The sequence below is a fragment of the Gracilinanus agilis genome, chromosome 4 (assembly GCF_016433145.1).
Source record: "Gracilinanus agilis isolate LMUSP501 chromosome 4, AgileGrace, whole genome shotgun sequence".
Lineage (NCBI taxonomy): Eukaryota > Metazoa > Chordata > Mammalia > Didelphimorphia > Didelphidae > Gracilinanus > Gracilinanus agilis.
In genome coordinates, this window is record NC_058133.1 from 43,270,900 (window position 1) to 43,284,809 (window position 13,910).

The following is a 13,910-nucleotide window of genomic DNA, read 5'->3' on the forward strand; positions in this document are numbered from 1 at the left end:
AGCTTTGTTTGTTTTTAGTCCCAGGTACTCTTGGAAGAAATGGCAGTGTCCTGTTTTCCCTTAGCCTGAAGTTTACAGGTTTGTTCTAGAACAGGATTTGTAATTTAGAGCCATTGAATTTCAGAGGGTCCCTGAACTTAGAGGAAGAAAAAACCACAACACATCCCTATTTACACTAACCTTTGGTTTCCTTTAAAAAGTCCTCTGTATTTTTTATGCATTTACAAACATTCTGAGGAGTCCAGGGACTTCACCAGGCCACCCAAGGAATTCACGACTCAACAAAAAACCTTACAAGAACCATGGGCTAATGAGAGATATTACTGTGTCATGGAATGAATGCTTGATTGGCATTTAGCTGTGTGTTCTTAGGGAAGTCACTTAGCCTTTCTGGTTCTGTTTCCTTATTTGTATAATGAAGGTTTGATGCTTACACTTTCTACCTAACCCCTTCTAATGGGATTATTGTTGTTGTTCAATCATGTCTGACTCTTCATAACCCCATGTAGTGTTTTCTTAGCAACGATACTGGCATAGTTTGCCATTTCCTTCTCTGGCTCCTTTGACAAGTGAGAAACTAAAGCAAACTAGTGTCATATAGCTAGTAATTGTCTGAACTGGATTTGAACTCAAATCCTTCTGATTCCGGACCTGGAACTGTCTCTACTGGATCACCTAGCTACTCTTAAAATGATGTATAAATGTCAGCTGTGATGGGAACACCTCAAATGCCTACATTAGATGACAGGCATTTCTGAAGCATCTGTTATGTTCCAAGCACTGTCTTAGACACAGGGAAGCCAAAGGCAAAAGGAAAACAGTTTCTGCCCTGAAAGAACTCTCTCTACTGTGGGAAAAGTGAACACAGATGAGTAACTGCAAAACAAGAATGATGAATCATTTCAGTTTCTGTCATGGGTGGAAAAGAATATGGAATTCCCTGGGCATCTGGCAGGTAACAGCAGCAGAATTCCCTTTGCCTTGTCCTAGTGAAGCTATGATAACAGTGACTTCTATCAGGAACCAAAGAACTTCCCCTTCTGTGGGTTACAAGATCCCCAAGCTAGGAAAATGGAACATGAAGAGACTGGCATTTCTTTGTGGTAGGGATGGCAAAACAGCTCACATAACTCTTCCAAATGTATTAGCTGGCTCTGTCTTTGTATTCTGTGCCAGAATTTGCCATGAATAGGACTTAGTTTTTTTCTGAAAAAAGATCTCCTTCTCTCCCCTTTAAAACTAATGTAAATATAAAGAAGCTTCAATAAAAATATTTTTAAAGGATTGTATTAGTTTTCCTGCTTGCCACATCCTATTATCAATTCATGTGGAATTTGTAAGCCTATGAAATCTTAAGATTGCTTTCAAATAAAAAATAGCCAAAAAAGACCCCCCCCTTACACACACACACACACACACACACACACACACGTACACACACTCTTCAAAATACAAATAAAACTAAAAAGCAAACATATAAAACCCCTCTTACCTTTATATGCTGAATAAGTTTTTCATCCTCTGGTACATTTGGGTCAATTGCAATGACCACGTCTTCATAGCCACTGCCATTCAGCTTAATGAGGGATGTGTTTGCCCTCTGAAGCAGAAATAGAGCCAGGATTAAAACAAGCATTTTAAATGACACCATGACTGGTGCCGTGTCCAGTTCTTACTTGGCAAAAAACCTGTCTAGGAAACTTACTACCTTTTGCCACTATATATATGCTCTTCAAAGTTATCAGCACCAACATACTGAACTTTGACCTCATTTCCAACGAAATACAACTCTATTGTTGTTGGTTTTTTCTGCCAGAAACAACTCACCTCAATGACACACACACACAAAAAAAGGTTTTTTTTGGCTTGCTTATGATCATCATTAAGAAACATTGCCAAAGCAAATATTTTACATATGTATATGTACATATATGTATGTGTGTGTATTTATTTATTTATTTGTATGTAAGAGGAATAGGTGGATGAGAAAAATTTGTTCCAATGACCCTTTGTCTTGCCATTTCACTTCAGTGTCTCTAGGAGAGTGAGGACAACAACTTTGTACAACTCTGATGTATTTAAATCCAGTTCACAATATGCTGTCATTAGTTCTTTTCAAAAAGAAGGATAAACATACTGGCAATGGACTTTAAGAGCTCAGAGTCAATGGCATGGCTAAGAAATCATAATGGTGGAGATTATTGTTAATAATAAGAATAATAATAAATTTTAAATTACGATTACTTTTTAAAGTGACAAGAATTTATTGTAAATATATTTACTTTACAGGTTTGGTGATAGAATAATGTGTATTTTCATTAAAATATTAATGTTAATTAATTAATTAATTTTAATTAATTAAATTAAAAAATTTAATGTTGGGAAGTAATTTGGGAAATTAAAATATACTATAAATGTTATGATAATGTAATATTAAGTGACTTTATGGGAACTAACAACATGGGAACTAACAACATGGGAAATAACAACAATAATAACAATAATAATAACACATCTAAATAGTACAAAGGTTCTTAACCTGAGGTCCACGGATAGATTTCAGGGAGTCCAAAAACTCTAATGGAAAAATAAAAGACATCTTTATTGTCATTATCCCATACCTGAAACTGTGGATTTCCTTCAATTATTTAAAACTACGATTCTGAGAAATCCATAGTTGTTTTTTTTTACCAGATTGCCAAAGGGGTCAAAGAAACAAAAAAGTTCAAGAATCTCACATTAGATAGATTTCACATCTGCCATGCCCTTTACTGAATATTGTTATTATCTTACTGGATCCTGACCACAATCCCGTGAGGAAGATAATAGTATTCATTCAATGGACATTCATGACTCTTTGATCCTATGCCCTAGGCTAGGTGGAAGGTCTGGATAGAAAGTCAGAATGATTTTCTCTATGCAGCAAACAAGATCATAAAAAAGAAAAATGTACCTGAAAAGGGGGAAAGAAGAAAATGGAGTCATATGAATCAGCTTCTCTGGTCAGGAGGTGATGGGGATGTTGAACTTCTTATGTTGAAGAAAGGTTTCAAAGGACTTGAACAAATGAGCCAGATATTGAAGTTTTATGGCAAAGCATGTTTTCTGACTGCCATTCCTTGTGTCTGCCAGCCTGTTACTGGCTAGCACTTGCCCTATGGCTTCATCTTTTGTTGCTGCTCTTCCTGGCCTCTGCTTTCACTGGCAACCTCTGCCCATTGAGACCATAATGGCACTGGAGTTGGAAGCCTTGCAACTAATCTCAAATTTTGGTTCAGTCACTGATTCACTCTGATTCTAGCAAGTCCCTCAACTCTGCTTATCCCTATTGGTGGGGTTCAGGGGCCAGTTCTTCAAATCCTTCTCCTACTAGCTAATCTGGCCAAAACTTTTGGTAATTGAACAATGAGATATTGAGTATGAATTCCAGTCTTCAAATGAAAAATATATTAATTTCTTTGCCTATTTATAAACCATGTAGAACCAGGAGATGTGAAATGTGGGGAGCATTTCTAGCTCAGCATAAATCCATTCAAAACAGGACCAGTGAATTGAGAATATACTCTTCAGTACTGCCCCATAATGTACAAATATATGTATTCTAATGAGGAAAAGGGTCCATTTCCCAGACCCTGTTGGGTTGGAAGACTACACTAAGGGCCCCTACAGTCAAACCAGCATTGTGAAAAGAACCAGGGAAATGGAAAGGGAAAATGGGCTGAGAGACCTTCCTGACAAGGTTCTGTAAGATTGTCCCCCCTCCCTGCTCACCCTAGTGAGCCTTCAAACCAGCAGCAGCAGCTGGGAGTGGGGGGTGGGAGCAGCTGAGAACATTCTATTCCATGGAGTTGTGAAGATCAAATGAGATAATTGGTTTAATTTCTCTCTCTATAAAAGCATTTTGCAAACATTAAATTGCTATATAAATGTCAGCTATTGTTATTGACATTACTATTAAGAGGGAGGAAATTGTATGCCTGGCTAAAGCCTGCCTCAGCTATTAAATAGTTGGAGGACCTTAGGTAAATCATGTCTCTCCTGACCTCAGTTTCCTCATCTGTAAATTAGGTAGACAGCTTCAGGGCCCTTCCAATTCTAAATCTATGCTCCTAAGGTGCCAAACTGTAGTGGTTGAAACACTAACATTTCTCCAAGCTAGAGAAACCACAGGTCCAGATTCCTTCCATTCCTCCCCACCAGACCCCAAGTTTCTGTTTTAACTAAAGTCATCTTTTAAGTCTAGCAAAAATAATCTCTCATCTGGCTGCTCCATAGACTATTCCCTCAGCTCTCCCTGGAGGCCTTGAGGGGACAGAGTCATGTCACCATGCTAAGCCCAACCAAATCTGATGGAGGCAGAAAGAGGGTGGGCTTGGGATCCCAAGGGCCTGCTTTCCTAGCAACTGAACAGACTCTTGGATCCCAGGCATATACTCCATTGCTGTGTCCTCCTTAAAATGTCTAGCACAGAGGAAAGAAAGTTGCTATTCTAAGGATCTGGTTTCAAATTCAGGCTCTTGACATGGGTGACTTTGGTTAATTCATTTGCCTGTTGGGCCTCAGTTTTCTCATATGTAAAATGAGGGAGCTGTACTGCATGACCTCTATGTATTCTTGTTTTAAATCCATGATCCTGTGACTGATGTGCCTTTCAGGAGCTGAGGAAGGGGACTGGCTGTTATTCCTCTCTCTAGAAATAATTGACAATTTCCTTTTGATATCTAAGTAATCACTGAGTATTTTAAACCATTACTTTCTGTCTCAGTAACAATTTTAAGACAAAAGGCCAAGGGTTAGGCAAATGGATTTAAATGACTTGTCCAGGGTCATATATCAAAGAAGTGTCTGAATTCAGTTCCTCTCCACTTCAAGCCTGGCTCTGTATGGACCTTGCTACTTAGCTGCCCTCAGGCAGCATTTATTAAATGAACATATATGAGCTAGACTCATATGCTATAACAATTTCAAAAGTGAGACAACCTCAAATCAAGCAGCTTCCATTTTACTAGGTGGAGACAGTATGTTCATAGATTAAGTTCAAGATATATAAAATAGATCTAAACCCTCTCAACTGAGGAATTCAGACAGGCCTTTTGGAGGAGGTAGCACTTGGGTTGAGTCTTGAAAGGATCCATGGGTTTTTAGATGCTAAATTCCCAACACAGCTCTGAGCTTCTTTTCCTTCAGGGGTAAACTAAGCAGGATGAACAAGGTGACTCCTAATATCTCTTCTACTTCTAGCATTTCCCAGTTCAATTTGGCTATAGGTGTACAAGGAGGTCAGGCCAGTAGCCCACTGATCCCGGGAAATAGCATGGAAATTGTTTGAGATGCTGTTTCTCTAGATGGGCTGGCTCTCTGGCTCTTTTTCAAATAGAGTAGAAGAAAAAAAATCTAGTTTTTAGAGGGTATCAGTGACTTCAGTTCTGTCTGGTTAATGTGAACACCCCAAATGTCTGCCTTCTTATAGAGCATGATTGTGAGGCCCTCTACCATCCATATTGATAGCTATTTGAAACCAGAATAGATGTGCTCACTGAAAGATCACATTTGATCTTTCAGTTTATCTTTCAAAGTTAAATTTCTTTGGAGGACTTTTTCTAATTTTTATTTCATAAAATAGCAATTATTAGGAAGTATAAATTGATGTTTTTATATCATACTGAATAGGTTTCCTAGTTTATCAAATGTTGACTGTAACAAAATAAAATAGCCAAACATAAATATTTAATTTATTAATGTAAGAAGATGATGTATTAGATAGAGACTATTTGTTTTAGTAGATTTTTTAATTTGGAGTCAGGAAGGTCTGAGTTCAAATCCCAACCTTGACACTAGCTGAGTTATCCTGGGTTAGCCTTTGTGCCCCAGTCAATTCCCTAGGCCTTATCAACTAGGTAATAGATGGGTTGTTCGCTACTAGAGGGAGATAAAGGGAGTTCTGACACTGGGAGTACTCTATACTGAGGAAATCCCGAATTCATATATTCAGATTTTTTTTGGCATACTACAACAATATCTGCATGTAAAATATCAATATAATTAGGGTGAATTTTTTTGTTGCTTCCTTAAAATTATAAACTAAAGTGATGACCTGAGTTCTCTGCTTTCACAGGATCATAGATTTAGAAAACAGAAAGGACTTCAGAGGCAGCAAGTACAATCTCCTTATTTTATAGACCAGGTAAAGTTAAGCCCAAGGGAAGTTAAGGGACTTGCTCGACATGCATTTTTTTAATCTTATATATTAGGTGTTATTTCTCTGACTTTTTAATAAGCGTCTAAAAGCATTCAAATGGTTAAACTTGTGACTACTAAGCTACTTTTAAACTAGGGAAATTAAAATTGAGAAACAATAAGTAATTGGAACACTAGACCACAGGTCAATGAGTCAGAATGAGAAGCTGTCATCTTTAGAGTCAAGTGTGAGTCAGCTCCTCATCAATCTTGCTGCTTCCATACCTGACTTTCTGAATATGCTTCACTCATCACTTGAGTTGTTATAACATTATTGTGTAACAGGTCAGAAGAACAGTGACTCCCAGGAGCCAAGTAATTTATCAAAGATAAGGAAAGGGAGTTGGTTTGGTATTGAAGTCAAATGATATAAACATTAGTGTAGGATTGGTCACCAGGAGGGGAAAGTGAGCAGAGATTATGTATTTGGGGGAGGGGAAGGGAGGATACTAATCTATATTCAGTTTATACTCAAGAAGTCATAGGTTCAAGTCCAAAGATCCCAAGATTCAAAGAACATGAGTTCATACTATTTAGAACTAGATCCTAGAGATTAGTTAGTGCTAACATCATATCAGTAAAATGATGATGATCATGAAGATAATGATAATACTCACTTAACATTTATTTGAATGAAAAAGGATTTTGTAAAAATTTATTTTTCATCAGGTACTGTGCCAAGAGCTAAGGATATAGTATAAAAAGCTAGAGTCTTGGCCTTCAAAGAACTTCTATTCTACTAGGGAAAGATAACAGGGGAATGGTGACCAGGAAGAGGGGCGTTTGTTTCTCTGGGAAAGCACAGGAGGGATGTCACTTCTTCACACATTTTTTCCAATAATGATGATGCTGATTCAACCATTGTTCCCAGAGCTAGAGGACTAAAGGGATGAGGGTAAAGGTTCCCTAGCTTGGCATGAAAAGGGCCAGAAAACAGGGTGTCAGGTCTGGATTGATCTAAATATGGTGAACTCTCCCCAGATTAGAGCACGAGCAGGAGCTAAAATGCAGAATCAGATGAAAAATGCAGCCTAGCAGCATGATACAGTATGATCATTCTGAGTCAGGGTACATCTGGCAGATTCTCTCTGCCTTTCCTTGGCTCTTTTCTTGGCTCTTTCCCCTTCCTTTTTGGTCCAAATTTTACCCATGACTATCACTGAATCAGTAGTCTCCAAAATCAGGATTGCAAACCTTTGATGGGTGTTGGCATGACCTCAAGAGGTTGCCAATCAGAGGGTAAGATGTGTTTCAACCTATCTTTCTCGTGAAAGCCAACTTCTAGGCTTGTTTCTACCACAACTGTACTACTTTTTTCACATTTCATCAAGGGACACTTTTCACTTCCAGTTACTCCAGGAGCCAGCCTCCCCAAGGCTGTATAAATTACAAACCTATCCTTTTCTGCATCTCACCATCAACTCTTCAAGGCAAACTGTAACCTATCTACAGTAGCAGTGCAGGTGCTGGAGGGCAAAACTCTCAGCTCTCTCAGTATACCCAAACCCTCCTCCCAAAGCACTTCATAGATATGGAGCAGGAAAGGAAGGAAGGCTTCCTCTATACTTCAAGATTGTGGCTGGTAAGAGACCTGCCCAAACCCCGCCCCCCCCCTTTCCCCTTTTTTTTCTTTTTTTTTTTCCTTTGGGTAGAGTTAACCATACATAATGTGATGATTTGCGATCTTCATCACAGATCTCAGTATATGTATTTATCTTTAGCTTCCAAACCATTGCCTCTTCTAAACTTCCCTATATTTTTCAAAGAAATCATTATATTTCAAGTCTCCTGAGTTTTCAACCTAATCTTTGATATTTCATTCAACTGAAACTCCCTCTTCAAAGTTACCTGTGGTCTCTTAATTGCCAGATATGATGCTTTTTTCTCAGTGTTCATTGATCTTGACTTCTCAGCAATGTGTTGTTGTTCTAGCTTGATGTTTTTATTTGTTTCTGATTTGGAATTTAGTGAGACAGAGTTGTACCAACATCAGCCTCACTCTCTTCCAGAGTCACTGAAGTCTAGAGGCAAGACAAAAGCCAAGACAACTGGCAATGTTGTGAGTGAAGTGGATGACCTTGGCATCTTGGTTGTGTGACCAAGCTCTATGCATCAACAGTGCCTGCTTGAGCTGCTTTCATGGTTATTGGAATAAATTCTTCTCATCTGTTTATTCAGCTGGGAGAAGTCTTCACATACTTGGGGGTAGACACCCCCTAACTCTCCAATGGGTTTGAGGCCTGTTGGTGACCTTCAATAGGTTTATCTTCTTTGCCTAGATTGTTTTACCTGGGTGTAGCCACTATTATGCATACCATAGTTTCTTGGAGCCACAGGTGAGAGTTGGGTAAGAATTGGATAGCAAAAGTGGATGAGCAGTCCTGAAAAGGGCTCAGCAAGCCCTCTCACCAGAGCTGCTAGTCTTCCCTGAACACTTCATACTCCCCAGTATCTGACACAATATATACACATATGCAAATATATGTGTATGTATTTACATTATATATATATTAGCAATATATGATATTATTGACTACTCTCTTCTCTTAAATATTTTCTCTCCCCTTTCTGAGATTTGCTACAAGATATGTAGGTATTTCCCTTATAACAATTCTCATAACTATAGACTTAAAACTTGGAAATGCTCTGGAAGCATAGCCAGCTCAGATGAGAGATCCCTAATCTCAGACAGAGTGCTATATACTCTATTAGAATGGGCTTTTGAGTCTTCACAATGGAAGAGCAAAGGATAACGCTAAACTAGATATTTTTATACCAACTTATTTCAAATAATATTTGGTATAAATGTTTTCTCTAACTGAAGAAGTTAATAAAAGAAGTGCATATTTTCTTTTCTTCATATTCTTAGAAGTAGCCTACTTGGTGGTTCTTCAGGTGCTCTGTCTGAGAGCTGCCTCTAAATTCTCTTACTAAGTCTTTCAATGTTGATCTAAATAACTTATGGGTCAACAATAACTATTGACCCATAACTTAGTCATATAAGTGAACGTGTAGATGAAGAACAGTTTGTTTTCTGTATTTTGTAACTTGCTCTCATTTCCATTTTCCACACAGAGAGATAGATTAGATGTGTGATTTCAATGATGTTGCGGATTCTTAGGTGAGTAATTTCTCTCTATGAATGCTCATCAGTACCTTCTCAATAATTGATAGTCTTAGAGTCTTTCCAGGTTAAGTGTTTTGCCCAGGGTCACAAAACTAGAATGTGTCAGAGATGTGAATTGTTCCTAGGTCTTCCCGGCTTTGAGGCTGGCTCTCTTGACACAATATCACAAAACCTCTCTTTTCTCTATACAATTTTTAATAAATTTGAGGTAGGGTCTCTGTGTATCCACATCAGTCTCATCCGACAACTCCTCCTTCTCCTCCTAAATTCCACCCATCTACAGATTTTCTCATTTGTCTGATTAAGTAATTGGCTTCTGCTATGAGAAAACCTCCCTCCCAAACTTCTCTATTTCTCTCAAAGGCATCAACATTTCTTCCGGTGTTTCAGGTTCATAGCCTTAGCATTATTTTTTTTTTTGTATTTAAAATGTATTTATTTATTTTAAAATATTTTTCCATGGTTACATGATTTATGTTCTCTCCCTCCTTTCTTCCCTCTCACCTCCCGGAGCTGGCAAGCAATTCCACTGGATTATATATGTGTTATCACTTGATACCTATTTCCATGTTATTCATTTTTTTTTTAACCCTTGTATTTCGGTGTATTGTCTCATAGGTGGAAGATTGGTAAGGGTGGGCAATGGGGATCAAGTGACTTGCCCAGGGTCACACAGCTGGGAAGTGGCTGAGGCCGGGTTTAAACCTAGGACCTCCTGTCTCTAGGCCTGACTCTCACTCCACTGAGCTACCCAGCTGCCCCCCATGTTATTCATTTTTGTAATAATCTTTTAAAATCAAAAACCCAAATCATATACCAATATAAACAAGTGATAAATTATATGTTTTTCTTCTGTATTTCTACTTCCACAGTTCTTTCTCTTGATATGGTTATCATTCTTTCTCATTAAGTCCCTCAGCATTGTCCTGGATCATTGCATTGCTACTAGTAGCAAAGTTGATTATATCTTATCACTCTATGTTTCAGTTACTGTGTACAATGTTCTCCTGGTTCTAGTTATTTCACTCTGCATCAGTTCATGAAATCTTTCCAGCATATAAAAATCAAGCAGTTCATCATTCCTTATAGCACAATAGTATTCCATCACCATCATATACTACATTTTTTTCAATTTTTTGCCACCACAAAGCACAGATATGAATATTTTTGTATGACCATTTTTTATTATTTCTTTGGGATACAAACCTTGTAGTGGTATTGCTGGATCAAAGGGCATGTATTCTAATTTAATTTAATTTAAAGCCCTTTGGTCTTAGAATTATTCTTAACTCTGTTCTCTTCCTAATTCCATATAACCAATGAGTTGCCCAATATTACCATTTTTACTTTCACAACATCTCTCATATCTTATTCCTTTTCTCCACTTATCTTAGTTCAGAATCTCATCCTCTCTCACCAAGATTAATGACTCCCAATTGGTCTCCTTGTCTCAAGTCTCTCATTAGTCCTCCCCACACTCTATATTGCTACTAAAATAATTTTCCTTAAGTGCTGTCTAGTCTTCTACTTGAAACTCTAATGATTTTCTATTGATTCTAAGAGAAAATAGACTCCTCTGTTTAATTTTTAAAGCTCTCTCCAAACTGACTACAGCCCACTCTTGTGGATTCATTATACATTGCTCTTCTTCCTACCCTTTATGTTCTTGCCAAACCAGTCTTTTCTGTTCCTCATACGTGATTCTTTTTCCTTTTCACATCACATTTTATGTCTGGAATGCATTCTGTCTCACCGCCTCATTTAATTCTCCTATTCCTTCAAGACAGCTAAAGTACCACCTTCATTGTAAAGCCTTCTCTAATTCTTCCCATCTGCTAGCGCCCTCCCTCCATTTCAGAATAGCTTATATTTAAGTACTTTGTATTTTTTTTGAATATTTGTTCTCTCTCTCTATGCTTATAAATGTATTTGTCTTCCTAATTAACACTCAACTTCTTTGCAAAAAAGAATCAGCTCATTCTTTGAACTAAGCAGCTAGATGGACTGAGCTTTTAGAGGACAGGAGTTCAAATACAGCCTCAGTCACTTCCTAGATACATGATCCTGGGCAAATGTGATTCAGTTTCTTCTGTCAAATGGGATAGTAACAGCACCTGCCTCCCACGGTTGTAATGAGGATCAAATTATATATTATTTTTAAAGTATGCAACACAGTGCCAAGTACATATATTAAGTCCTAAGATAAGAATGCTAATTATTATTGGCACAGAATATTTGTAAAATGTGTAGGGCAATGGTTAGCAAATGAGGTGCGATATAAAATGTTATTTATTATCATTATTAAGATAAAACTAGATATGTATAAAGCACACGGAACAGTGCCTGACACATAGGAACACTACATAAAAATATTACTATTATTATTATTGCCATCATTGTTGTGAGGCTAAAAGATGTTTATAAAGCGTATGGCACAGTGCCTGGCACACAGAAGGTGCTTAATAAATGCTTGCTCCCTTGTTCTCCAGCACTAAGCACAGTACATGGCACACAGGATGCACTTATTAAAACCTCTCTGGTTGAACAGGAAAGTCATTTTCATAGATTCAAAGGACTTTTCAAGGGAAAGAAGATAAGTGAGAGGAATCTATGCATTGGCAGTTGAGATTTCACCTGTCTTGGGAGAAGTCAGATCGACCTGCCCATTGGATGCTGAGATCTCCCCATCTCCCGCGAGAAGTCCGAGAGCTCAGCTCTTCCTCTGGTCTCAGACATCTCGCTGGGCTTCTCCAGATGCTCTTCTTCCCACCTCCCACCCTCTAAACTCTGTCCTTGTAGGTGTGTAGTTAATTTTTGGATTAAATGCTGGAAAAAGAAAACCTTTAGCAGTGGCCTGGAATGAGGGCGTGCCTTAGGCACCACCCAGGCGCCTGTGCGCTCCACCAAATCCATTCAGCCCCGCCCTCCCCCAGGTCCTGACCCCAGCACGTGACTCTGGGCCGGACAAGTGACCGCGGACCTAGGGAGGTAAAGAGCCTTCCAATCGCTCTTTCCTTTGACTTTCCCAGGGCCACACAGGTAAGAATCCTTAGGAGAGAAGACTGGACAGTTAAGAGGGCCTGGGAAGTTTGAGGAGCCAAGAGTGACTCCAGGACAGGAATGAGCCATGGGTTCATCTCAGGTATTTTCAGAATCAGAAACGCCAGGGAGGGGAAAGGAATAAGCCTTGATATAGACCTTCCATGTGCCAAGGCCTTTATAGATAGTTGAGCTCCACAACAACTTGGCAAGTTAAGTGTTGGTCTTATCTTCATTTTGTAGTTGAAGAAACTGAGGCAGACAGGCACGATGATTCCAGGGCTACAGCTACCCAGTGTCCAAGATTGGATTTTGACTCGGGTCTTCCTGACTACAGCCACTGTTTCACTTAGCTGGAGGGAACCTTTGAGATCATGTAATGAAACCTCGCCCAGGGTAAAAACCTTCTCTCAAGGGCCCTTACAGGTGGTCATCTAGTATCTGGTTGAAGACCCTCAAAAGAGTAACTTCTCTTATGCTTTTGTAGGCAGCCCAGGGCAATTTGGAATGTTCTCAGTGAAGTAGAGTAAAATGAAGTCCCTGATCCATTGGTGAAGGTAGTAATCAATAAAGCCCATTCTTCCTTATAGAAAGCAGGCAATAGGAATGTGTTTTCTCCGTTAGTAGCAACAGATGGTCTGCATGACCAGAAGATGGACCGTCAAGGAAGGGATAAATCAGGTCTAGGATAAGATATACAATGAAATGCCCTGTCCTCCCAGGCTAATGGCACATCTGGCTTCTGTATAATAAGGCTTGCTTGTGTGTCATTTGGAATGGTTATAAGCCCTGGAAGACTACAACTCCCAGGACTCTCTCTGTTACAATTTGCCCTGACAACTCTCACTCCTTTGTGGGAGGTGTCAGGGAAAGTATAAAAGGGAAAGTTTGGCTCCTTTTCTCTCTGACTCTGGAAACTTAGCTCTCTCCTTGCACTGCTCACCACCCTGAGAGTATGATCTCTCTCTGGCGCCTTTTCCCCTTTCTTCCTACCTTCTAGTTTTCCCTAGATCTTCCCTTTTCTAATCTAAATAAAACCTAGCTATTTAAAACCCTAAAGTTGCTCTCTGATCATTCATTTAGGGGCTCTGGTCAATTTCCCCTGCCAGGGGCTGGGAGGATACTTTTCCTTTCCCTTCCTCTACCTTCCTCTCTCCTTTCTCCTATCCATTCTACCTTCCTACCTTCCTCCCTTCACTTTCACCCACACGCTTGCCCTGATCATTCTGCTCTTGTCATTAAGGCAACATTTCACTCATTGTAAACTTTAAAGTCATATATCCTTCTCTACATTGTATGAGCTCATTATGCCTTTTTTCCTCTTGCTCATATGTAACCCCAAAAAAATCTGTAACTTCAGTGGTGCAACTTTCACTAGGAAGGTTGTCTTGGCCAGCTAGTTATGTTTATTAATCAATAGATTAATAAATAAATACTGGTTCCACTAATTTGAACTTCTGGTTGTCTGGACTTGCTTTTTGAAGTAGGCCACTTTACTTTGGAAGTG

At 38.9% G+C, this 13,910-nt stretch overlaps 1 protein-coding gene across 1 annotated transcript in view; it reads right to left on the reverse strand.

Annotated features, from left to right (window-relative positions):
- Window positions 1-1,651, reverse strand: part of LOC123244601 (calcium-activated chloride channel regulator 1-like) — a 68,167-nt gene extending 66,516 nt beyond the window's left edge. Inside the window, exon 1 of the mRNA XM_044673120.1 lies at window positions 1,493-1,651. Within this exon, the coding sequence (XP_044529055.1) occupies window positions 1,493-1,651 (159 nt within the window). The remainder of the gene's footprint in view (window positions 1-1,492) is intronic.
- Window positions 1,652-13,910: the final 12,259 nt, after the last annotated feature.